The sequence below is a fragment of the Xenia sp. Carnegie-2017 genome, unplaced genomic scaffold (genome assembly GCF_021976095.1).
Source record: "Xenia sp. Carnegie-2017 unplaced genomic scaffold, XeniaSp_v1 HiC_scaffold_22, whole genome shotgun sequence".
In the NCBI taxonomy this organism is placed as follows: Eukaryota; Metazoa; Cnidaria; class Anthozoa; order Malacalcyonacea; family Xeniidae; genus Xenia; species Xenia sp. Carnegie-2017.
In genome coordinates, this window is record NW_025813485.1 from 13,478,263 (window position 1) to 13,503,395 (window position 25,133).

General features: G+C 34.8%; 4 protein-coding genes and 1 long non-coding RNA gene across 7 annotated transcripts; 2 read left to right on the plus strand and 3 right to left on the minus strand.

The window, feature by feature from the left end:
- The first annotated feature begins 104 nt into the window (after positions 1-104).
- On the plus strand, positions 105-17,460 carry LOC124445416 (B-cell lymphoma 3 protein-like). Of its 3 annotated transcripts, none has more exons than XM_046996139.1 (7): positions 105-823; positions 1,214-1,301; positions 1,416-1,524; positions 1,586-1,876; positions 2,186-2,500; positions 2,875-2,974; positions 9,355-9,407. In XM_046996139.1, exons 1-6 carry the CDS (start codon positions 328-330, stop codon positions 2,968-2,970), a joined length of 1,395 nt encoding a protein of 464 aa, XP_046852095.1. In that variant the 5' UTR covers positions 105-327; the 3' UTR covers positions 2,971-2,974; positions 9,355-9,407. The 3 variants fall into 3 exon arrangements, with proteins under 3 accessions (XP_046852095.1, XP_046852094.1, XP_046852093.1); XM_046996138.1 differs by lacking the exon at positions 9,355-9,407 and adding an exon at positions 17,002-17,460 and having other exon boundaries at positions 106-823; XM_046996137.1 differs by lacking the exon at positions 9,355-9,407 and having other exon boundaries at positions 106-823; positions 2,875-3,284.
- On the minus strand, positions 3,155-8,262 carry LOC124445418. The gene is made up of 8 exons (XM_046996140.1): positions 7,935-8,262; positions 6,459-6,519; positions 6,145-6,273; positions 5,969-6,057; positions 5,667-5,726; positions 5,339-5,414; positions 4,366-4,620; positions 3,155-3,891 (listed from the first exon to the last, which is right to left on the minus strand). The coding sequence occupies exons 1-8, from the start codon at positions 8,028-8,030 to the stop codon at positions 3,344-3,346; spliced, it is 1,314 nt and encodes a 437-aa protein (XP_046852096.1). The 5' UTR covers positions 8,031-8,262; the 3' UTR covers positions 3,155-3,343.
- LOC124445419 lies at positions 12,602-15,721 on the minus strand. Its single transcript, XM_046996141.1, has 5 exons — positions 15,249-15,721; positions 14,747-14,807; positions 13,643-13,774; positions 13,380-13,486; positions 12,602-13,278 (listed from the first exon to the last, which is right to left on the minus strand). Exons 1-5 carry the CDS (start codon positions 15,336-15,338, stop codon positions 13,066-13,068), a joined length of 603 nt encoding a protein of 200 aa, XP_046852097.1. The 5' UTR covers positions 15,339-15,721; the 3' UTR covers positions 12,602-13,065.
- LOC124445415 (coiled-coil domain-containing protein 146-like) lies at positions 16,767-25,068 on the minus strand. The gene is given in 24 exon segments (XM_046996136.1): positions 16,767-17,179; positions 17,693-17,863; positions 17,979-18,056; positions 18,181-18,318; positions 18,592-18,720; positions 18,904-18,996; positions 19,087-19,157; positions 19,378-19,442; positions 19,552-19,595; positions 19,894-19,953; positions 20,518-20,638; positions 20,769-20,851; positions 20,950-21,031; positions 21,103-21,191; positions 21,540-21,584; positions 22,226-22,351; positions 22,708-22,891; positions 23,227-23,325; positions 23,406-23,479; positions 23,645-23,740; positions 23,829-23,886; positions 24,002-24,191; positions 24,194-24,602; positions 24,834-25,068. Coding segments are annotated over 24 exon segments (2,847 nt in total). The 5' UTR covers positions 24,972-25,068; the 3' UTR covers positions 16,767-16,975.
- Positions 20,762-22,487, plus strand: LOC124445420. The gene is made up of 2 exons (XR_006948146.1): positions 20,762-21,304; positions 22,250-22,487. It is a non-coding gene; the product is annotated as an uncharacterized LOC124445420 (long non-coding RNA).
- Positions 25,069-25,133: the final 65 nt, after the last annotated feature.

Here is a 25,133-nt window from a genome sequence, read left to right on the forward strand (position 1 = left end):
TTTATGGCAGATTAGCTGAGTTTTAATAAAGCATTTAACATTTTCTACATGAAATTAGTAAAACATGACAAATTGTTCCAGGGATGGGGACAGCAGAGCATTGAACTCTACATCTCTATTGGGCCGAGTAGTCTATGACGGGAAATCCCCCCGTAATTCTAAAGGATATAAAGCCGTCTTCTGATTTGTCAATAGACGATCAGCAGTTATGTGTGACGTAATATTGTAAGTCTGGGGAAGCAGAATCGGCCATAAGATGCGTCAGTTTCTTCAGAATTACTATGGACTTAAACCAAGGGTATTTTTACAATTCGATTTCTACACGTGATGCCAAAACCAACGGAAGACAATACCCCAATACGAGGAACGAAAAACCCATCGCGATTTGATATCCAAAGCCTATTAATTCAATCGAATCCGTCGCTAACTACAACAAGTAAACACAACTCGGAATCTACCCCCAAATCATCACCCTTCGAACTGAGGGAGAATGATCCTATGGAATCTAGTCCTTCACGTTCTGACAAGACAACTACAAAAGCCCCGCAAAACCAAGTACCGATGTATCCTTCTCATAGGCTAACGTACCCATCAATTCCCCATGGTTATGGACAACATATTGCTTTGACAAACCTTCACTTGTATTCATTATGGTCGGCACAAGCACAACAAGCACAAGCTGGCTTGCTCAACTGGCCTGTACTTCACCATTCAAATCCTGTCGTTTCTCAAACTCCATCAAGATTACCTCCACCCCAACCATCACAAAATAAACCAGCTGATGAAACTAGAAATCATTCTAGCGAGATACAATCAAATGAAGGTCATTATTCAACAAGTATTTGTATCATAATTTGTGTAAAGTCACCAAATATTGAAAGCATATATCTTTTCACTTGTCACCAAGGTAAAACCATGGCCATACCTTAAAATCTGCTCCCCAAAAAATGCCACAGCACTCATATGCCACAAATTTTTTGAATTTTTAAATTTAGAGAATCATTACCTTTGTTGCACTGTTTTTACACCATTGTGTTTTTAATTTTATTTGTCTTTAAGAAATAGTCATACAATTAATTTTTTATCTCTTATCTCCTTTCATGGATTGTTTTTTTCAGAAATTTGATATCCTAAAATGCTTTGTTGCTTTCAGAATGTTTTACTTGTGTATTTCTTTCTTGATACCATAATATTGTTTTATTGATCTTAATAGACATTAATAGTTCAAACAGTGCAACAGAAAGTCTTCTTGCTGCAAGTGAATGTCATATGGCAATATGTAAAGATGAGGATGGGGATACGTAAGTTGAAAAGAGAAATTATAAAATAAAAAACTTGTGAATTATAAAGTAAAAAGTTAAAATGCTTAATGAAAAACAGCAAAGAATCTAATGCAATATATATTTTGTTTGCAGACCACTTCACATAGCAGTTGTTCATGAGAATAAAAAAATAATACAAAAACTGATTGGGTTGATATCGTTTTCAAAACTTACTGTAAACACACCAAACAATTTATCTCAAGTAAGTTATAGAACTTATGCAAAAAGCCTTTTCTTTTTCTCATTTTTAACTTTCTTTTTAGACTGCCTTACATCTTGCAGTTATAACTCAACAACCTCAAGTTGTCTGTCAGCTCATGAAGGTAGGCGCTGATGCTCTCATGCAAGATCGAAATGGTCAAACGTCATTACATTTGTGTTCAGAAAAGGGAGATGTGGCATGTTTGACAGAAATAGTGAATTTAATGCAGGGAAAATTAAACTTGGAGATAAAAAATTTTGAAGGAATGACACCACTACACTTAGCTGTTCAAAAGAAGAGAATGGAAGTCATCCAGGTCCTTGTACAATATGGTGCAAACATTGATGCAAAGGTAGTAAAATCTTACCATGGTTATGTAGAATCACTTAAAATGGTAATGATATGCTTGTAGTAAACATCTTAGCACTGTTTAGATACACAAAAACAGTACTTTAAGAGATAAGTAGCATCTTCAGCAGCCATTAAATGAACAAACTACAGTGTTTCATGCATATGTTCGACCATTATGCTCTCATTTATTTGTTCAATTGAAAATCATATTTAAGGAACCGTTGTCACTTCACTGGGAGATAATCTTTAAACAAGCACATGCATGAATACCAAGGTTATGAATACCAATGGATGACATTTTCATTTTTAGGATGGCAAAAGTGGTCATACCCCACTACATCATGGCATAGATCAAGAGTACATCGAAATTTTACAGTTTTTGGTGTCGAAGGGAGCCAACATTAACGAGCCCAATTTTTCTGGAATAACGCCTTTACAGAGCGCAAATAGCTGTCGTAATGACACCATATCAAAAATAATTCTTTCGCAAGAAACGCCAAATAGTTCCAGCGCTACATTGACAAGGCCAAATGTAATTCAACAAAACTTAGCGAGCACTGCTGGCCACAAAGCCACAAATTCGTCATCGCTTCATTTACCTGCATTGAATTCTAAGAAACGACAGGTATGTTTTGCATTATTTTCCATGACACATGAAGCCTTATCTTGCTTCTGGCAAACAGATTATTTATTATTTATGCCTTTGCCCGGTGTACGTGGTTGTCGCTGTAGTATGGAATATGCCTTACCTGCTTTACCAGAAAGATATTTTTTCATTTAAGTCCCAAAAATCACAAACTGTTTTCCAGGAATACATCTTTGAAACTTCGGTGTTAGCCTAGTTCATGTGTCGCAAAATAGCTTCACTCTAGGGACGTGAATGTTCAACTGGCCTTTCCCCTGTAACCAATTCTCTAGTTAAGTAAAATTGGTATAACTGTTTTTGCACAATAAACTGGACATTAATGAAAATCTTTAATGAAAATTTGATGTTATTAGGAAAACGAAAAAAAGAGAACATCTTCACATAAACGAAAAACTGAATCACCACCAAATTCTTCAAAACGAAGTAGAACGGAAACCCAAAAATCTTAGCTCGGTAAGAGATGTATTTTATTTTTCTCGTGGAAATTCGGGCGCTATGAGTGAAAGTGTCTTTGCAAATAATAAAATTTAGAAGTAGCTACAAACGGCAAAAAGCTGAAAGCTTTTAACATATGAGTACTATTTCGTATGAAAATATTCGGCAGCCCTTTGTGTCAATGCAGTAACGTAAGACTTAAGCGAAAAAGATTTTTAATTTTTTACTTATAAAAAATTATATTGAAGAACGTACATGTACTTAATTTAGTCAATATGAGTAAAGTTACGCAAGATTTTCAAGGTATATTACAAGATTTCTAAAGGTATATTAATCGTAAAATCTTTAGTGATTGTCATTTGACATCATAAAAAATAAGCAAGTTTTTTAAGTTTTCAGAAAAGCTTCTTTCCCATGGTTCCAAACAAATCCATCTCCTTCTGTAATTTCCTCTTTTACACGATGAAGTAGTTTATCATTCACTTTATCTTCTGGCCAATGGTAAACGACCATTTGTTTAATCCAAAATGGCAGCTCTGTTTCTTCTACGCCAAACAGAACGGGAATAAACCTGGAGCTGATATACGCTTTTAACGAAAGTTCGTTTCGGATTTGCGTTATTTCACTGTAAGTTAATTTTTCCTCCTGGGTTAACGTTGTCGCGTCTGTCTTTCCTTCATCTAGACCACAAAGCTTCAGATAAGACGGTGAAATAACGATAAATACTCCTTTTGCTCTACATAGTTGCCTTTCTGCCCATCTCCACGGTCCAAGTTCCTTTAAATCTTGTTGGTTCTTCGAAGTTAGCATGATATCCGTTTGAACATCGTAGCCATGTTTGCGCAGCCATGAACAAAATTCCGCGACTTTTTCCGTGTGATTTTCCGTTTCCGCAATGTATGAAATATATATGTAACCTGGTGATCTTGGGCTGTCTGAAAATTGTCAAGGTTCAAGGTTTTAACGTAGTTGACGTTAAATTTATACAAAATGAAACAAGAGGGAGGGAGAGTCAATTAGCTCTTTCGTTCTTGAACATTGAGATTTTTATTTTATTTGCACTTACATCGCAAAACACAACTATAGTTTTGCTACGTAAATGGAATTTCTGAATGTTGTTTGGTTAAATGGTTTTACAGCGTTACTTACTGAGCATAAGTCGACTTGTCAAAAACAGCACAAAGAAAATCTAGGTCTACGAACAACTGTCGGAATCGGGCCAGTTTGCTTTTCCCTTTTTTACATTTTCTCAAACTCAATGTTGTTTTTTTCGAATCCTAAAAATTTGGTTGAGGCATGCTGGTAGAATGGTGATTTTTTCCCTTTTCTTTCGTCTATTCTATACCTTTATTACGTATTATTTCCCTTGAGAATATTGTCAACTTTAGCATAACGATGCATTCGCCTACCTAGATTACCATACTTCTTAGGCACGCGGCAACCTCTCATCAAAATATACACAATAACAGCTACGACCACTACACTGACGGTAGTTATTATGGCGATGATGAAAATCGCCTTTTCTGTTATCTTTTTTCTTTTGACAGGCTGAACGTTTGTAAGGTTTTTCTTTGGTTTGTAAGGCTGTCTCGGGTCTTCAGTTCGTACAGTACCATATGACGTTGACAATTTCGTCATGATATTTGTAGAATATGTAGGCATCGCTAAAAAATAAATATCAACATCTCGCCCTCTCCGTTTTTTTTCCTGCTTAGTCCGTACTTAGATTAGAGGAGTGTTTAATTTATCGTCAATGCCTCTATCGTTTTGGGAAATCATAACGTCATGAGAGGGATGAAGGTCAAAGGTCGATATCACCGATCATAAGTGATTGGATGAAATGCTTTCTTGGTAGTATATTAAAACTTACCAATTGCTATTGTTCAAAAAACTGGTGATCATGCAATTTCAAAAAATTCACAGGAACATATTTCAGAAAATTGGATGTCAACCCCCCACACCCCCCCCGCTCAGTACATCTCTTGGTATAAGCTTCGCGGGTTTATCACTGGTATGAACGATGTAAGCAAGTGAGCAACAACATACAAACATGCAAATTAATAGAGTGCGCATATTAAAGAAAGATTGTTGCAATTACTGACTCTTTTCACTAAGCAGTGAACACAGAACATTATTTTGCACGAAAGTGTCAAAGAAAGGGATTGTAATTTCATTTAAAGGAATATTGTCACAAAATTATCATTATTATTGTTGTCATTGGACTTATTTTCTGACTTAACTTTTTGTAATTACGATGATCTCGAAACTTCCTTAAAGATGTTTTAATAGACGTCTCGATATTTTTTATGCACGTTAAATATTTTTTATGCGCATTACGTACCTATTTTTTTACCTTTTCTATAATATCATTTACTTACTTACTTGCAAATTTAGGCATAATGGGCGTATTAAACACAAAACGTTTTGTCAGATTCTGCTTGCTTGGTAGTGGATATATCTAAAGTGAAGCATAGGCCATACAATTACCTCAAGGTTAGAATCTTGATGATTTGTTTCTGGTTATTGTTTACCTCCCAATTGAATAGTTTACATTACGACCAAGAAAACTGACTAAAAGTACCCTTCAAATCATTTATATGCTAGATACTGACAATTTCATCGCGAAAAATGTGTGAATGATCTCGTCCGATTCTCGATTTACTGGAATTGACCAGTTTAGAGTAAAGTAAAGTTTAAAAGATAAACTTACCACAATTTCTATCCAATCGCCTTTCTTCCATTTATTTTCATGTATTAAGAATGAGGTAGTCTATAGAAGAAAGTTTCAGTAATGAACACTAGCATAGACATTAGAGCAGAATCGTGATAATTTCAAAGCGTCATATCATTCAAGTCCTTAAAAGGAAACGACAAGAAAGGCCAATACTCTCGAACGATGTGAAATGATGGAAAGTCTTGGAAAGAGCGTCAACAGGGCTTATGAGCATCATGGAAAGTCTAAGATGCCTGTCAATTGTCATATAGATGAAAAAAGTGCTGGTTATCTTATACCTTGGGTTGAAGAAAATTGCAGGTTGGAAACCTGTCGTGAAATTCTTTCCAAATAAACCAATAACCATCAGGAAGATTGTTGTTGACACCTGAAATTAAAATTTCCTCTAAGTTTAAACTTCAAAGACGATGATGTGATTTCTATATCCAGATAAAATGAATCGTTATTAACGTACTTGGAGTTTTCCAGTCAACTTTAACAGAGTATTTTCCTTCGTTTTTTATGAGAATGACATTCATGTCATTTAGCTCGAGACGCGAAAATCCATTTTTGTAGTCGATGACGACACGTGTGGTACAGTTTCCTAAATAATTTATTTGCTTTGGTTAATAATCTTTTATTGTTGTTAAACATACCTGGCAACATAATTACAAAGTTGCAACATAACTATTCACTCCAAAACGCTGGGAAACTGGGCTATATATGCGCAGCAGCATCACCTGCATTTCTACACAGGTATCCTATAATCCCACGCTGTAAACGACTTACCATTTACAAACATGCCGCGTTTAGTACGTGTTCGAGTCTCTAACATCTCTTTCTCTAATCTCTATAAGTCAATGAAAAATTTTGTTCATTTTGCAAATACAACAATTGTGATTCAAATAAAGGCAATGGTATAAATTCATTGGAGAATCGAGAAGTTGAAGTTATTCTTTCGCTTCTTCATCCTCAAGACAAACCACAGAATATTAAGGATTAATACATAGAACATACAGTGCGCATGTCAGGGATGGAATCAAGAGGGGATGTATCTTCCAGTTCCTCTATTATGAGTTGAGGTACAAAAGACCTTAGTCTGATTTTTCTCGGTAAATGCCTCGCGCTTGGTTAATGAAAGCTTAATATAATATTGATATAACTTATGTTTGTGCTTCGTTGACATGGATGGAGAAGGCATTTGACAGGTTCCTGTGGAAGATATTGGAAATGGCTCTAAGGAAGAACCACGGAGCCTAAGGAAAATGCAAAGACGAATGTAGGTTGAGTGAAGTTATTTAAACAGTTTCAGATGAAATGAGGGTTTTCGTGGTTACAATTAACGATCTTGGTTGATTTGAATATGGAGAGTGGCGAGAAATAGTTTAATCAGTGAGATATTTTTGTCAATATGAAATTAAATAACGTTGCATGGATTCCTTTTAGTCATTAGAATTTCAGACTTATAATAATAACGCATACTTTATTTTTTTTGTCATTGTAATCTTGTAAATTCATGTGAAAAAGTCGTTGTGGGGGCCCTACTGACATCACAATCAAAATATAATACAATCTTCCGGAAAATGTATCCGCTTTTCTAAGACCCTTATTGATGGACGAATATTCTGAAAAAAGAGCCTTTCTTTCTACACTTTGATAAGATGTCACAGGATAATTTTTGTCCATGACGTTATAAATTTATCGTATAACTCATTCAATGTTAACCAATACGAACACCAAGTCACTAACACATGTTGGAATCAACACAATCGATAGATAACAGAACAGCAAAAGCTCCCCTGATGTTATCCGTTTGGAATATTCTCCGAACTAACCTGTAGATAACAGAACGACGCGTTTACACTACCCGTGGCCTTCGAAGAACGAGAATATTCCGAACGGATTGCATTTTCAATTTGAAAGATTGTATGGAAATTGTATGGCTAAAGTATAGTGAATAATTGTTACAACTTGTATTGAAGAACTTTAGAAGAGAGAATATTTACACTCTTATGTATAAAAATGCACATTTAAATTAATTAACATCCTAGACTCGAATTTCCTGCGCTGTTTAATTTCAAATATTTTTCAGCTGTAAGATTTATAAGAACTATAAAATAGTAAATATGATGTGAGTTTATTTATTTGTAAATAAAGTATGATGTTATTCTGAACTTAAATGGCGGTCGAAAGAATCTAATAAAATTGCGTGACAAGTCCTCTGAAATATCGGGGTCAGTTAGCGCATGTAGCAAAATTACCTACCTTTATTTCACCTGAATGTACATGATAGACCAGTAAATAACACAAGAATATGTAATATGTTATAATACGCGAATTTAGTGTTGTTGTTGCTGCCATTTCACGGTTATGCTTCCTTCGAGACAAGAGGTCAATATTCAAAGATCTTTATATTTTTCTTGAACAATGGTAAACACTTCGCTACCACGAGGTGTACCTATGTTTCATTTGTATTATTGGAAATAGAAAGAGTCGCTTATGAGCCAACAAGACTTATATTCGATAAAGCGGTTCATCCACTCCATCATTTTTATACATACTTCCGTTTTTACGGAGAATACTCAGAATAGTATTCTTTGTATAATGAGAATCGCATTTCAGCCCTGCATTTTAGGCGTTGACTAGATTACATTTCATCAGTGAAAGACAATGATTCTAGCGCATTATCTATCGATCTAAAGGGCAAAAAAATATTAATTATTGAAATAATTTTATAAACACACGACTCTTTCAAGCAAAGCTTATTTCAAAAGAAACATGCAAAAATGAAGCACGGAAATAAAGTATTTTAGGCTACAAATTACACAATATCAGTAGTAGTTAAATAATTAATAGATAATTGATATTGGCCGACCTTGAAATCAACTTTGTTCACGTGGTTATGATAGCAGACGTACATATATGGTATATAATACCCAGGGAGCGCGTGGTGTTTTATTTTTCTTAATTTTTAAATTTAATTTTGTGATACAACAAGAATTGCCAAATTTTACCTAATTTTTGAAGGCGACTAAAACATTTAAAAAAGCCATTTTAAAACATTTTTCATTTGCAATGGATTGAGTGGCTAAAAATTGTTAGTTGGTGAAATATATACGGCAAATAATTCAAGAAAAAATCTAGCATAATGTAAATAAAGGTCATGTTACTAGCAAGCATTGTGATAAAAAGATGATTGACAGGGTGTATCAAAAAAACTGAACAGTTTAGAAAAAATTGCCAAAGTCGCAAGAAAACATTGCGCGCAAGATTTGCAAAAACTTTTGTGGAAATAGGTAATTAGACTTCCAATGGTTTATATGACGGTAGAACTGTCGAAAAAATAACAATTTTGACAATGAGAATTTTTTTGCCGAGAAGCACTTTTTTGAAATAGCTTGCGAACAAAGATGACGAAGGTAAAAACAATTGGAACACATGAGATTAAAACATGGCACATTTCTCAATCTACAAACGGTTATTATTTGCAAAAATTTTACTGTCAGATGATCCATTGGAAGTCCAATTAGTATCTATTTCATCAAAGGTTTTTGCAGATCTTGCGCGCTGATAACTTTAGCGACGTTTCCTATCTGTTCAGTTTTTTTTTATACATTCTGTATTGTGCAGTTTTACTCAGTAAGCAAAATATCAAAAGCCGACAAAAATTAATATTTTGTTTCAGCGATCTATCAACTTCACTATCATTATGTAGCCAGCTAGCGAAAGCAGAAAATTGTCGCGACTCGTGCCCAAGGTTTTGTAAAAAATATTTGTGATAAGTAGCTAATCGAAGAAAGAGTTTACCCTTCGAGTCTTTAGTTATATACATGTAAGTATTGTAGTAGTTCATTAATGTTGTCAAGTTTGGCTATTGGCAAAATCGAAAACAAATCCATCTCCTCCTGTAATTTCCTCTTTTACACGATGAAGTAGTTTATCGTTCACTTTATCTTCTGGCCAATGGTAAACGACCATTTGTTTGATCCAAAATGGCAGCTCTGTTTCTTCTACGCCAAACAGAACGGGAATAAACCTGGAGCTGATATATGCTTTTAACGAAAGTTCGTTTCGGATTTGCGTTATTTCACTGTAAGTTAATTTTTCCTCCTGGGTTAACGTTGTCGCGTCTGTCTTTCCTTCATCTAGACCACAAAGCTTCAGATAAGACGGTGAAATAACGATAAATACTCCTTTTGCTCTACATAGCTGCCTTTCTGCCCATCTCCACGGTCCAAGTTCCTTTAAATCTTGTTGGTTCTTCGAAGTTAGCATGATATCCGTTTGAACATCGTAGCCATGTTTGCGCAGCCATGAACAAAATTCCGCGACTTTTTCCGTGTGATTTTCCGTTTCCGCGATGTACGAAATATAAATACAACCTGATGATCTTGGGCTGTCTGAAAATTTTACATATTAAAGCTAAATTAAACATTATTCCGTTATAAATCTGGGTGTCCTTCATTTTGTTAGTGCGTGTAGCTCAAATATATCTTTTCGATATGATTTTGGCTGGTTTTTGAGTGGATGATATGACGATTTAGCTCACTCGGCACTAATTCGGCACAGCAGCAACTGTGAGTGTTAATGATAATTGTGTAATCAACTTCGAAAAGCAAATAAATTGGCCGTTGTATTTATCATTTTCAACAAAAGGAAATTTAAAGCTTCTGCCACGAAAGTTGTATGTGAAGAACGCTGTAAAAAAATACAAATAATGTAGCAGTATATGTTGGATTTTTTGCCGGGTTGCATTTGAAATATGGCCAAAGGGGAGTGAAGAAAGTCTAATGACTTAGATACTGAAAGTAATGTTACTAATAAAAAAATTCATCAAATGGCTTGTTTGTTAAAAAGATTTAATCATAAAGGTTTTGCTATAATGTTTGGAATTAGAGTTTGCAAAAACCGAGAATAATGTACCATAAGAAGGTCGTTAAAAAGTGTCGCGAGTCTCTATATATGAGATACTGCGACACTTGAAACTTTCTTCTCACAGTTTTATATTTTAACGTCAACGGAAAAGCATCCGAAACAGACTATTTTTCAACTTATACGATATTAGTTATTTCCACTTTCATTATACTATGTAAACACGAGGAATAGAAATAATATCATACAGATCTTTAAATAATATAACATAATGCAACGTTATGCCTCTAGATATATAAACTGAAAAAATTTATTCTTTAAAAATGTCTCTGCACCAGTCGGGCACTGATACGAATTTTGCAGCCGAATGAGCTATAATCTCACAGCACACAAAAACTACCAAAAAATTATTTATACTCTTTCAAAAACAAAAAAGTGAATACGTATTTGTCTATATATAATATTTATGCTTGATTTACTTATTATACCAGTATTGTATAGTAGCTTGGACTGAATTGATTAGTGTCGGGGACGCAACCACATTCATTTTGCCACAAAAAAAGTGAAACGATTTACAGCCAATGTGTTATTTGCCAACAATTTTACATTTCCAACAAGTTCAACAAGTTCAAATTTTGCCTGTTACACTAAAAATATATTTAGACATGAATCTGGAAAATTGATGTTCGTGATTATATGAATGTCGAGGTGACCCCTTAGAGGTGTGTTAAGCAGAGTTATAAATTAACGAGTTTTTATCAACCTTGTTTACCTTGGCTGAACAACTGATTTGGTTTGGGTCGACGTCTCACCATAAATAACACAAAAATTGCCATGGTAATTACAATGGACGAGACAACAAGGCTCGCTGTTACAATCAACGCAGTGGATGTCTTTCGACTTAAATTCTTAGATGTCACATTGATGTTTCGTCGGCCTTTGCTTGTTGGAATAGCTGGTGTGATGTTGATGGTTGAGATGCGTTATAGCGTCGTTGTCATTGTCAAAAATGCTTCTGCTCTAATTTTGTTTAAATGCATGCTGTAACGTACCTGTAACGTTTTGCATTTTCTTATCATTTTTGTAATGTGGCTCATACGGTAAACTCAAACATGTGCTGCGGTACGGTACTCACACTACATTGTTAATGGCACATGTTACGCTTGATACATTGTTTCTTCTTATACACATTATGTTACATACATTGTTAGAACAAGTTACAAGAGTTTACATCTCATTTCATCTGTTGATTGCATACAGTACGCCACACTTACAATACATCTTTACATTTGTCTTTCGATTCTCACAATCATACATCATACTCAACACATCACACCACCATTTTCATACATTGACATACAACTCACATACGCTCCACGCCTTTCATACATCTTTCATACATTGTTGAGTCTAACAACACACGCCACATCTTACATACATTGTTACGCCTCATCTTTCATACATTGTTGAGTCTAACAACACAGGCCACATCTTACATACATTGTTACGCCTCATCTTTCATACATTGTTGAGTCTAACAACACACATCTTACATACATTGTTACGCCTCATCTTTCATACATTGTTGAGTCTAACAACACACGCCACATCTTTATACATTGTTACGCCTCATCTTTCATACATTGTTGAGTCTAACAACACACGCCACATCTTTCATACATTGTTACGCCTCATCTTTCATACATTGTTGAGTCTAACAACACAGGCCACATCTTACATACATTGTTGCCTCATCTTTCATACATTGTTGAGTCTAACAACGCCACATCTTACATACATTGTTACGCCTCATCTTTCATACATTGTTGAGTCTAACACAGGCCACATCTTACATACATTGTTACGCCTCATCTTTCATACATTGTTGAGTCTAACAACACACGCCACATCTTAAATACATTGTTACGCCTCATCTTTCATACATTGTTGAGTCTAACAACACACGCTACATCATACATTGTTACGCCTCATCTTTCATACATTGTTGAGTCTAACAACACAGGCCACATCTTACATACATTGTTACGCCACATCTTTCATACATTGTTGAGTCTAACAACACAGGCCACATCTTACATACATTGTTACGCCTCATCTTTCATACATTGTTGAGTCTAACAACTCGTCACATTTTACATGCATTAATTGTTAAGTCTCACAACACAACCCATATATTTATCTTACACATACTGCTGAGTCTAACAACCAGTGCGAACAACACATATGCCAATTATCACATGCACTGTCAAGTCTAACAACACACGCCACCTCTTACATACATTGTTCAATCTATCAATACACGCCACTTCTTACATAAACTGCTAAGTTGAGCAGCACACGTCTTAATTACATAGTTGTCAGACTTATCTTTCGTACACCACTGAGTCTAACAACACATGGCTCATTTTATTTTGGAGTTGAGACAGACCAGGAGCTTGAGTCCGCATATGGGAGATGTTTGCTAATGCGAGGTTTTGAGAGGTAATACTTTATTGGCAAGGATCTAATAACAGTGTCTGCTTACGTGAGAGGTGTTTGCTTCCGAGAGTTGTCCTTTAGTAAAATTCCACTGTATCTGAGTCACACTATGAGTGCGTGGATAAGCCTTAAGTGTATATGCTAAAATGGAAAACATTTTATAACTTACTCCTATTGATATCATGTCGTTTTTCCTCCAGTGTGTGGATTCGCTTTCATCAATCAAAAACGAAGTTTTCTACGCAAAATACACACGATGATATTGATAACATTTTATAAAAACTGTGAAGTAAATTTATTTCAAACCAGTTTTGAATAGCTATATCATGATGATTATACCTCCCTGGAAAGACAGACAGATGCGAACGGGTTTTTTCTGTCCCCAAAAGGATAACGTTCTACCAGCCAAACAAACCAGTATCCTTTGGGGACACTGCCATTACGCCCTAAATTAGTAGTTAAAAGATTTAGCTAATTCACTTCATGTTAATATTCATGACACATCTTTGGATTGCTTCAAGAACAATCTACTATTAAAAACAAATCCATTGTTAATATAGAAAGGGGCTGGGCTAAGTTCTTTGGCTTTTTATTATTCGTACCTATTGGTTTTTTCCAGTCAACTTTAACAAAATACTCTCCTGTATTATTGATGAACTGAACTCTGAATTGTCCATCAACAATAGGGGGAAATCCATTTTTTTTGTCGACCTCGATACATTGAGTAGAGTCTCCTAGATCAAAATAATTTTATATGTGATGAAACTTTGTCACATATATATTTCAACCGTTTGGCAGTTATTTTAACTGAATCCCCAATATTTTCCACACTAAGTTCTTTATATATGCATATAAGAAAAATGTCAATCTTATAAAATAGTGTGTAAAACATGCAAGTGATATTTTGGGCATGTTTTGACTCCTCAAAATAAAATCCTGAACCATTTTTTCACTTTGACCACTAGAGTGTTCGGGTGTAAAAACCAAATGTTTAGAGAGAGAAAAGCGCTCGTCAATCTAATATGTACAACAATGCATGCTCGGGAAATTTTGCCAAAGCTAACTATCCATGAAAGATACTTAAATACTGTTAAGCCTAGCCCATTCCTTCAAGCTTACTTCTGAGTCAATCACAATATTGCAGACGGGAAACTCTTCACTACAACCCAACCACTTGTCTTAAATTAAGTGTACTTCCGATAAACAATCCTAAAAGTTGAAAACTTTTGGAGGCTTAAGCCCAACCCGTGAAATTTAAGCTCATACTCCTTACAAGAAAGTTTGTATGTTCAGAACTTTCTAAGTTCTGCAACCGATATATAACAGAAATGTTGTCAAGATGGATAAATACAGTTTCTCAGCTTTATTTAAATAAACATGGTCAGTATAGGCTATATGGAAATGGTAATATCTTGTTTGCATAGAAATGATGAAAAACAGGCCAGTTATTGACAATTATTGTCATTATTGAAACCTTTATTTTCGTTACTGCTCCATTACGCCTGGTGGTATTCTGAGACCAATGTTAGCGCGGTTACCTTGCACAATAATTAAATACGTAATTGTATCTTTGGTTGATTATTTCGTTAATTGTACATGGAAGATGAACACTGCAGATTGGTTTTGCGTGGATGAGGTCTCAATACGTACACTTATGACCACGCAAGACCACATGCCTTTCATTCTTTGCCTTTAACACAACTTACCATCTTCGATGTTGCTTCGTCTAACCCGCTCACCCAATATGTGTATGTTTTTGAATGATTTCTATGCAAAAGAAGTAATTTCGTCAGTTCATTACGACCATAATCACAATCTCGTGTTTGGATGGAAATATCAACGGAAATTTCATCAGATTATATTCTTAGTATACTGTAAACAACAATTTGACTTCCCGTTGAGTTATTTAAAATTTTTTTGCAAAACTAAGTGAGCGCGCTAAACCAAAATTATCCGACTGTTATGAGAAAATTTATGTAAGTATACGGTTCTTCAAGTCGTTATCGTTGGCTCAACAATTTGTACAGTAAAAATTATCCATTAGTATGATCTATTTCCTTTGCATATGATCTACATTACGTTTTGTTAATAAAGCAAACATATTTAGTATTTAAATGCGCATCAACGTCTCGCAAATCGAAACACAAACACATAAATTATACAGCATGCGCCTAAACTCGGTGACTACATCTTTTGCCAGTTTATTACCTTGATTTTTCCAGTATGAGCTTGATGAACAAATAGATACAACAGAAAATAACTCGAAAGATGGGAAGAAATTGTTCCTTTAGCTGCCATGGTTGTGTTAGCTAATTGTCTCTATGTAACGATCGCGCAGTCGAGGTCACTCAATTAATTTACTTTGATTTGCATTTTTATAAAAGAAAGTTTCAACTGTTTATCCCAATACAAACACGTGCGATAAATACACAACCTTTTGTCTTTTCAGGAAATACTACACCTAATATAATTGATATTCCAAAAATCTTTGTTTGCAATACATCTTGCGTGTTAATTAGACCATTGGTTATGTTGTCAAGTCTTTCAGCTAAAAATTGCACAAAATCCCGAGCATATGACACCGCATAACTTCAATTGTGTTCGAAAAAAGCGATGCAAAGTACTTGTATATACTTTTTGTTAAATAGATTTTATTCTTTCATAGTGATATTTCTATCATGATGGGAGGGAATTTTCTCATCTTTCACCATTATGTATTACTTTGCACTTTAATCGACGATGACATTCGCTGTAGACATTTTTGTAACGATCATTTTTGGGCACAATGCCTTATATGTCTTTCAAATAGACCACAAGCCAATTTTGAACTCACAGTCCGTGCGCCTTACGAGCTATCTAAACATTATTTATATATCCTCCCTTAATATGGATTGTCTGAAACGTTTAACTTTGACTACTCAAGGAACATTTGAGCATTTACTTACATGCAGTTTAACGTATGTGTTTTTACTTAGGCCTGTTTCAAACGTCGTATTTTGCATGTGTCGAATAAAATAGTTTGAATTAAGTGCATGCGAAATTCGACGTATGAAACAATTAAATTCGACTGCTTAATTTGAGGTCGACCTTAACTTTAAATTCAACCGGTTTGGACCACTGGTTTGGACGCATTATGCGACGAAAGTGCGACGTCGTTTCAATTGTGTTTTTATTGCATTCTACGCGTGCGAAATTCGACGTTTGAAATGCACAATCAAATTTTGCATTTCGGTCGAATTAAATTGCTAATTGTATTCGACACATGCAAAATACGACATTTGAAACAAGCCTAACGCAAGTTACATTGTCTGTTTCATGAAATGAAGCAAGGCAAAATTTTGAAAGCACTACGTTTATGACAAACAAGCATTTACAAGCTATGATTCTCTCTTGTGAATACTTAGCCTACGTAATACGTTCATTAAAATACTCCGTCAAAGTAAATATGAGAAAGTTGAGGTCCTGAGGACAAGTTGAGGACGTCTCGTATCAATTACACAATTACTGCCTTTTAGGGCCGCTACTTTTTTTTATTTGATTGCCATTTTTTTGATGTTTTCCATTCCTTTCATCGGTTAATTGCTAATAATTCTTTATTTTTTAACGACCGTCTCTCCTTTTGTTTTTCAGTGATTATAGTGTTCACTGTCACGTGTCATCATCGTGTATTTACTCGGACAAAAATGTATTATCTTCACAGAATATAAATGAACACCAAGTCACACATTCTGTTATGGTCAGTTATACCACCACAATACATCACACGAATTTACTTTGCTTTGTACCTACATACTGCGACTGTAACTAATAAAATATGGCACATTTGTTATGGTAATATATCAAATAAGTAAAATAACAAATGCATTTACGTTATTTCCAGTGATACAATAAAATAATAAAGTGCCAAAAGTGAATCTTTACGAGATGAACGCCATCTAAATTTCAATGGGTTTTATTACAGGTTTTCGAACATGCCTCATTGAGGAACCTGGCTCAGATGGTTTGAAAGGAGCAAGTGCGCCATACGGTCGAGGTATTGGTAGCTCAGCTTTATCGTCAGGTATGTATGCATTAGGACGAGGCTCAGCTGTCGTATATACATCGCCTGCAATTTTGTACTGCTCCTGGAGAGCCTCAACCTGAAAATATTAAACAATCAGATCTGAGGTATGACTGGCAGTGTATCAATTTACCACGTTGTACTATACACCAAGTAACTAATAAATGTGTCAAATGATTCTTGACGCATTGAAAACTTATTAATGATATAATCAAGGTCTCAAAACGTCTGTTTTTCATATACCAAACCCAATGTAACTTGTTAATATACGTCATGCCTTTATTTGAACTCTTGTTTAATGTAATATACATTGAGTTCAACTCATCAATTAAAGGATGCTTGACTTAGGCCTTTAAAAAAGTTACATGATCAATTGATCATTCATGGAATTGTTGATTGAAGGTACATTTTACTCTAACGTACTTTCTTTCAACTTTTACCATTTGTTTTGTTAGTTGGCTTGACGTGATCGTATACTGAGAAAATTTTGCCCTAAGTCTTCGAAACATTTTTCATTGTACTAGTGATTGACTTTTGTTTTCGCAAGTTGCATTGTCAAAAAAATATGTCATTGTAAGCGATTGTGTATAACCTCCAATCTGCGCATTTTTTCTTGTTTTTTTTGCTGTTCATTCTTCAGCATTTTCAGCCATGTTTTCTCGGCATCGTCGTCTGGTGGTTCTCCTCTCTCTAATCGAGCGTAACATTGTTCAAGTAAAGATTCCTTTTCTTTCACTTCTTGCTGCAGTTTCATCGCATTCGCCTGAAATTTTTCCACGTAGACGAAAATCACGTGAAAATCAATGAAAACAAAAAGTTAGTATGTTGGGTTGGACGTTCTTCGTTTCCATCGAAAACTAAAGAGTGAGAAAACATACTTGATTCATCGAAAGCTCCGATACAATTGCCATCATTTTTCTTGTTGATGCTTTAATCTTTGCTTGCAACTCGTTAACCTTAACAATATAGCTATATCGCTTAACCCCAAAACTAAACGCTTTTCGAAGTGTTTTAGATTGACTTCATTTTCTGCAAAAGATTTACAGATTTTATTGCGGTTACATAAACTTCATTTTATACCTTTTTCGCGAGGTTGAGCGTATCTTCTTTCCCTGTATCTGCTTTTTTCTTCGTCCGCTCTGAAAGTCTGTTTACTTCTTCATAAATCAATGCTTTCTCGAGAAGTTTCTCCTCTTTATTAGCGAGACGAACTTCTAACTACAGAGAAAAAATGACAGCAGTGGAAAGCAAACTTAGAATATATTTCCCTTGAATTGGGATGCAGTGAATTACACATTTCTTCTGCAGTGTCTTAAAAACACAGATTGCATGAGAACCAACTTGAATCAGTAATAACACATTTTCCTTTACAGTGCATATTAAACACATGTTGGCAACCAATTTCCATCTTTCATTCCACATTTTCAAAAAATACAGTAAATTTAACTCATGTAAGATCCATACTAGAGCCATCTCCATTAGGACCATTACCTCTTCTATTTTAGCAGTCAATTCGTCTGGTTTTGGATCATCCCCTTTCAGCACTCTTATACGACCGTCTACAGACGGTGTTTCCAGCTTTTTCTCCAAGTCCAATAAGTGATCGCGACAAAGAAGAAGCTATTAAATAAGAAACACAAATAAACTTAATTTTTCCATAATTTACATACATACACATGAAAGGAAAATTTTTGGTAATAATTCAGTGTTTTACAGATAAACAAGTACTGCTGCCACAGGACAGTAATGCCTGCTCGTATTATTGGCTGTTGTGTGTTCAGTTGTTGTAAATTTTAATCCTACTTGGATTTGTGCTGTCACAAGTTCATCATCTAACGATTTCTTTTTCGGTAGTGCCTTCTTTGCCACAGTGATTAAACGTTTCAATTCGGCGACCTGGTCAGTTCAAATCAATCATATTTTATTAAAAAATATTCGTGTCCGATATGGTCGGTCATAGGATCAAGATTTTAACTGTAAAATTACCTCTAGCTCAAGAATGCGGACTTCTTCTTCTCTAGTTCGAAGTTCGATGTCTCCATTACGAAGTAGCGTCTCTGGAAAAACGACAAGGTATATTTCACATTACGGATTCTTAAAGGATTCACGGAGAAGTTTAGGGGCAAAATATTCACTGGGTGATCTTTCATGTGGCTCAGTGGCTTCCTGTACTTCTCTTCCGTATTTTTGGCCCGTAGGCACGGGGTAAATTACCCCCTCCCCACTGATAAGCGTTGAGATCTGAACTGAGTTCAAACGATAAGAATTTAATTTTACCTTGAACATTTAGTTTCTCGTAGAAAACGCAAACTTCCTCATTACGTTCAATCAGCATTATTCCCCTGAAAGGGAAGAGATTTACGAATTTACACGAAAAGGTTGTCAATCAATTTTATCCCCAGAAAGAGAGCTAAGCATACATATTATTTGCAACTGCTAAACAGGAAATACCTGTCATTTCTTTGTTGAATGCATTGTTCATAACGTTTTCTAAGCTAAATAGAATAAAAGATTTGCGGTTACATGGCGTATTTCATATCATCGTTACAATGTGCAAAGCAAACGAGAATCATAGTTTTACAAGAAATTGCATAACAAAAAGTCGACACAAAACATGTATGATAAACCTATACAAATAAAATTTCATTTACAAAAGCAGCCAAAATTATTAAAAAGTAGTTGAAACAACAAACCAATAAATAAACAAACCAACAGGTAAACAACAAACCAATAGATCTAAATCAAAAAATAAACAACAAAAAAACCCCGAACTATCCCTAGTTTACCATTTACCTGAACCATATCTTCTTCGGCTTTATTAATTAATTCGTTCAGTTTTGATATATCTAAACGCTGTAACGTTCATAAAAAAAATTACAATCACAATATTTTAGTAAGTACATTGGTGTGCATAATATAATGAAACAACGATGAAAAAGTCCAAGAAACAATTTGATTCGATTCATTCACATTCGTAGTAAAAAACTGATCAAGTCAGTGACAGCTATTGCACTTTTTACTTTTTTTGTTGCTGTTAGGCGTTGGTCAAAATAGCTGGTTTTTGAAATACAGATTTTGCTAGTTACTGTGATTATTTTTTGTTCTTTCTTCTTCTTGTTATTATTGTTGTTTTAATTTATTTTGTTTTTATACTGTTGTTGTTTTTGAAATCGATGATGTTACCATGTTCGCATGCCAATCATTTCAGGGGCTATGCTTTGCTGTTGGTAGAAATCAGGGAAATTATTTTGCCTCCACATCGAATTTTTGAAATTTGTCTCCGGATCCCTAATTGCTACTATTTTTTCCGGGTTCGCCAGTCGATAGCCTTCCTCCCCTCGCCCCAATCAAATATGTGCCCTACGCTCTCTGCAAATAACATTTTATACAGGATCCTGGTACACATATGTAAACCACCTTTTGCTCTCGTTTCTCCTTATTTTCATCAGCAATTCCACATTGCTTGCTTACTTCGTTTCTCAAACTATCACGTATTGAAATTGCGTTGTTTTTCTTTAAGTGAGATTTCTGCAGCAATCTAGTGTGCGTATAAAGACCAATGTGTTCTAGCATAATTTACGACTGTCATTAGGAGTAGATATAAAGTAGCAAAAAGCTTTAGTGAGTCTTGACCACAGTAATGCAGAAAGAAACTGCAATACAAGTACCTATCTTTTGAGTTTACTTTGGATCTTAATATCTCAATCTCATTGTGCAAGATCTTGATTTTCTCGCGCATTTCTGAAGCTCTCTATGAAGAAAAAACAAACGACTCGCCAAATTGAAAGAAGTCAGTAATAAAAACGCGTGAGTACCACATATTGTGTGAAAGAATGTAAACAATTTAACCTGAGTACTAGTCTGTATGAGATTAACGCATTTATTTCTTTCATTCTTTATTACATCATACAGCTTGGCGAAGTCTGTCAATCTTGTAAATGAGAAGGTATTATATTATGTGTTCAATTCACAGGTGCAAAAATTTCTTTTCATAATACATACTTATGTTGCATTTCAGTGTACTTCTTTGAGCTATCTTGGATCTGAAGGTTTTTAGTCTTTACGTCTTTATGAGCTCTCTGGTATCTTAACTACAGAAAAGAAAATTTGTCGTAATTGCCATAGTAACAAGAACACTTTTGAAACCTGGACGTTTTGGGGCTTATCTGACCGATACGTGTTTTTGAACAAGCAATGATAACAGGTATGTCCAATGAAAGTAACTTTTATAGGAAACTACAGTTCTGAGAATGGTCTTGCCATTCCCATTTTTTGGCACCCTGTGAGCTTTTGCAAGTGACATAATTCAACCTGGAACGTTAGAGCGGAAGTTGATTTTACATTTGAGACCAATCACGTTTCTCTAAAGCAGCTTTTTGACATTGCAGCCTTCAACAGCATCCTAATCTAGGTTCAGTGAAAACAATGCACTACGTTACCTCAGCTCTCACAAAGTCTCGAGCTTTGCTTTCTCTTTCGTCAGCCTGTAGAAAAGCGATTAGGTTTATACGATAAATTAATAGTATAAATTGATAGTAGCTACAACTTGTTTCGCATTGCCTTTGCATAATCAGTCGCACAAGCCGCTCAAATCGTTAAAGACTTAAGTCAGAACTTAAGATCTTCTTCGTGGATTCATTTCTGAAATGTTCCAGTTGTAAAACACATTGCCTGGTCAATCAGACAATAGCAATCAACGTTACTCATTAGTTTTTCAGATTTATCACTTTTAGAAAGTATTGTACTTTATGATACTGCATTGTAACCAATCATAAACTCTGATCATATACGTGAATAGCTACATACCCAAAAGTAGCTAGTTACAATAACTTCAAGTTGTTTCAATGCATTTTATATTTTTGTAACGTCAACTCGCACCTACAACATTTTGAGACAAGTTGCGAGGAAAATTCACCGTGTAACAAGGCGCGAACTTTACTTGAAATTTCCTCTAATGACGCAACAACTTGAAGAATTCAGGAAAGCCGATCTTGAGTTAAAAACGAGCCAAAATTTAATGAATTGTAAAACATATGTTGTGATATTCCTTGGAAAAGGGAGCAACGCAATCTGTCATTTAAAAGTATAAATTATTCAGGTTTTCAAAAAATCAGTTTTTCATTACTTTTATTGTGGCCAATCGCTTTAGATCAACAACATCGAGTCGCAAGTTGGATTGATTACGAAGAAGGATTTCCTGTTCCAGGATCATTTGTTCAACTCTGGCGCGCTCATGTGAGGTATATCCATTCTATAAGCATGTAAAAACATTCATCCATAAACGTGGCGAAAGTGTATCTGGTGTGAAAATTTCATGTAAAAATATTTCATGTTAAAAAATCCATGTAGAACCCTCCATTTGTTAAATAAACATGCAATGACGTAGATAATAGCGACATCCATACAAAAAAGGCATAAGTTATCAATAATTGTACACAAAGTCCACGTGGATCTCATCATTCTATTTATAAAAGTGAAATGACATACACAATGGTGTCATAAACAGAAGCTAAGTCTAAGTGATAGTTGTACTCGAAATTCCCGTGAAACCCTTCGTTCTATCAATCAACGAGAGAAAATCCATGATTAAGCACAAAAAATCCTCACTTGTTGTGCCAGCATTTTTTTGGCAATATTAACTTCCTTTTGTAAATCCTTTCTTTTTTGAAACATTGTGCCATCATCTTTGGGTTCACTGTCCACGTGAGATTTCACCTTAGTATATATTTGTTTCACTTCATCTAGTCCATCATTGGCAACTTTAAGTTGAAGTTCGGACTTTTTTAAGTTTCTGAGAAAACAATTAAGACTCTAGCGATAGTAAGAGATACACACGGACAAACGTTTAGACCAATATATCAATGAAAAGATCTATTTCATTTTGCGTAGTTAGTATTTGATTAACTTGTTTTCGAGCCGAGTTTCGGCATCGTTCATGATTGATCTAAATAGTCTTTCCAACACACATGTGGAAAGATTTATTGCATATCTCATAAAAATCCTATTCATCTAGTTTCAACAGAAGACAAAAGGTAAAAGATTGAAGCGATTTGCACGACTTGATACATTAATTATTTGAACGATTTTTTAGCATTTTAAGAAAATTAGATGATAACTGATACGTACTTTAGATCTTTGTCTTTCTCACGTAATTTTCGACATTGCATGTCATGTTCTGTCTTCATATCGATTAAAATATGTTTCATAGTGACATCAATGGTAGCTCTGAGAGAAAGATAATTTCATAAGTAAAATAAATGAAACATGCACATCGTGCAAGAACTGAGCAAATTTATATCCATTACTTATCTCCAAATAGCTCAGTCTGCTTTTCTTTAGAAAACTCCAGATCTTTTGCATATACATCTATATCACGTTCCTACAAAAACACAAACGTGCAGATGAAGAAAAGAAGCACCTGCAACTTGCTAGCTGAATAAAATTTTACATCAAAAAAAGATGTAGAACAAAGTACAATAAAGTATATATAACTGCTCGTTGTACTTTAATTCGTATAGATAGATAAAGTGTTTTTTAACTGTACTTTTGATTCGTTTGCATGTCGTTGTCTATCTAGTGCAATCGAGAGCTCCACTTTTTCATCATCTAACTTTTGCTTTCTTTTTTCCAATAACTGAAGCTGAAACAAAATACCCTTGTTTAGAAAAAGTTTGAATATGAAACACTCCTTTATTAGTCAAATATGGAACCCTACTACATTTTCTTACCTCTTCATTTACATCGGAAATATTAGATTCATAGGATTTTATTTTTTCCTCAGTTTCCCTAAGGCAATCACAATGTAAATTGTATATCACAACAGATTTTGAACAGAATAAAATTATGAACAATCCAAGTGATCTTTCTTCAGTAAGGGTCACTCGGAGCATTGAAGACCTACTTTAACTGTCGTGACAACAGATCAACTTGTTTCAACAGGTGACCAGGCTGTGAATGTACTTCTAATAATTGTGACTTTAGATTTTGTTCTTCATATGAACCTTTATCAGCCTCATTTTGAAGCTTTTTAACCTCATGACCTCTCGCCTCTATCTCATCTTTCAAAGTCTTTGTCTCATGATTTCTTTTACAACTTCAATTTTTATCTCTTCTATCGATTTTTTTAGTTCATTTACTTGCTTGTCAATTTCTTCTTCTTTGGGCATGCGTGCATACTCTCTTTCTAACATAGTTTTCTCTTCTTTTAAACCATCCAAAATAAAATTTAACTGGTACTGTCGTTCATCTGCTAGAGCAAGTTCATTAGAATGTTTGAGGAGTTCCTGACGCAATCTGCTGACTTCAGTAACATCTCCTTCCGGAAAGTTATCGCATATTTCCAGCTCTGATCTTTGCTTTTCAACCTCCTGATGCAGATCTTTTGCTTGAGTCAGCAAACTTCTTTCAGTTTCTCTTGTCATCTGCAGCAAATCATGATGGGCTGTGTATGTAGACTTTAACTTTGCTAATTTTTGTCCATCTAGTTCACCTTGGCGAAACAGCTACAAGGAATGCAGTAAACTAATATTTCAGCAGTCAATTATGCACATTTTTCATGATCAAAAATATGATTTGAATTATAGCCACAGGCCCACAGCAATATATCTTGGTGTAATAAATGTGACCATAAAAACAATATTTATCTGTTTTATTTCTTTCATAAAGTCGTTTTGAGTCGAACAGTTAAAAAGCACACAAAATTTTTATTTATTGGTAAATTTGCAATTGCTTACTTCGTCTAAACATTGAAAAGCTGGACTGGACAAGACGTCCACTTGTTGATTTTCTTCGTGAGACAGCTGTGGAGCAATGGCATGAATAACTGAATCACTTTCGTGAGGTCTTTCGTCATCTTCGCTTTTATCACTCATTGTTCTCCTCTATTTACATAACACTTCAGTATATTTGATTCAAAACAAAAAAGAAATAGTTCCTCGAAAACAGTTGTTCTGTCAGCATCACTGTTGCCATGATGACAGCATACATAAACTTCAATATCCTTTAAATGTCCTTATTATCCTTACAATATCCCA

Excerpts from the sequence above, each read along its gene's own strand:
- LOC124445416 (XM_046996139.1), top strand. The coding sequence starts at position 328 with ATGCCAAAACCAACGGAAGACAATACCCCAATACGAGGAACGAAAAAC. Across the intron at positions 824-1,213 it reads CGAGATACAATCAAATGAAG|ACATTAATAGTTCAAACAGT; the intron begins GTCATTATTCAA and ends TGATCTTAATAG. Across the intron at positions 1,302-1,415 it reads AAAGATGAGGATGGGGATAC|ACCACTTCACATAGCAGTTG; the intron begins GTAAGTTGAAAA and ends TTTTGTTTGCAG.
- LOC124445418 (XM_046996140.1), bottom strand. The coding sequence starts at position 8,030 with ATGGCAGCAACAACAACACTAAATTCGCGTATTATAACATATTACATA. Across the intron at positions 4,621-5,338 it reads CATTATGCCTAAATTTGCAA|CGATGCCTACATATTCTACA; the intron begins GTAAGTAAGTAA and ends TTTATTTTTTAG. Across the intron at positions 3,892-4,365 it reads TAAGAAGTATGGTAATCTAG|ACAGCCCAAGATCACCAGGT; the intron begins GTAGGCGAATGC and ends GACAATTTTCAG.
- LOC124445419 (XM_046996141.1), bottom strand. The coding sequence starts at position 15,338 with ATGGCAGCTAAAGGAACAATTTCTTCCCATCTTTCGAGTTATTTTCTG. Across the intron at positions 14,808-15,248 it reads CTCATACTGGAAAAATCAAG|AAATCATTCAAAAACATACA; the intron begins GTAATAAACTGG and ends TCTTTTGCATAG. Across the intron at positions 13,279-13,379 it reads CTGTCTGTCTTTCCAGGGAG|AAAACTTCGTTTTTGATTGA; the intron begins GTATAATCATCA and ends TATTTTGCGTAG.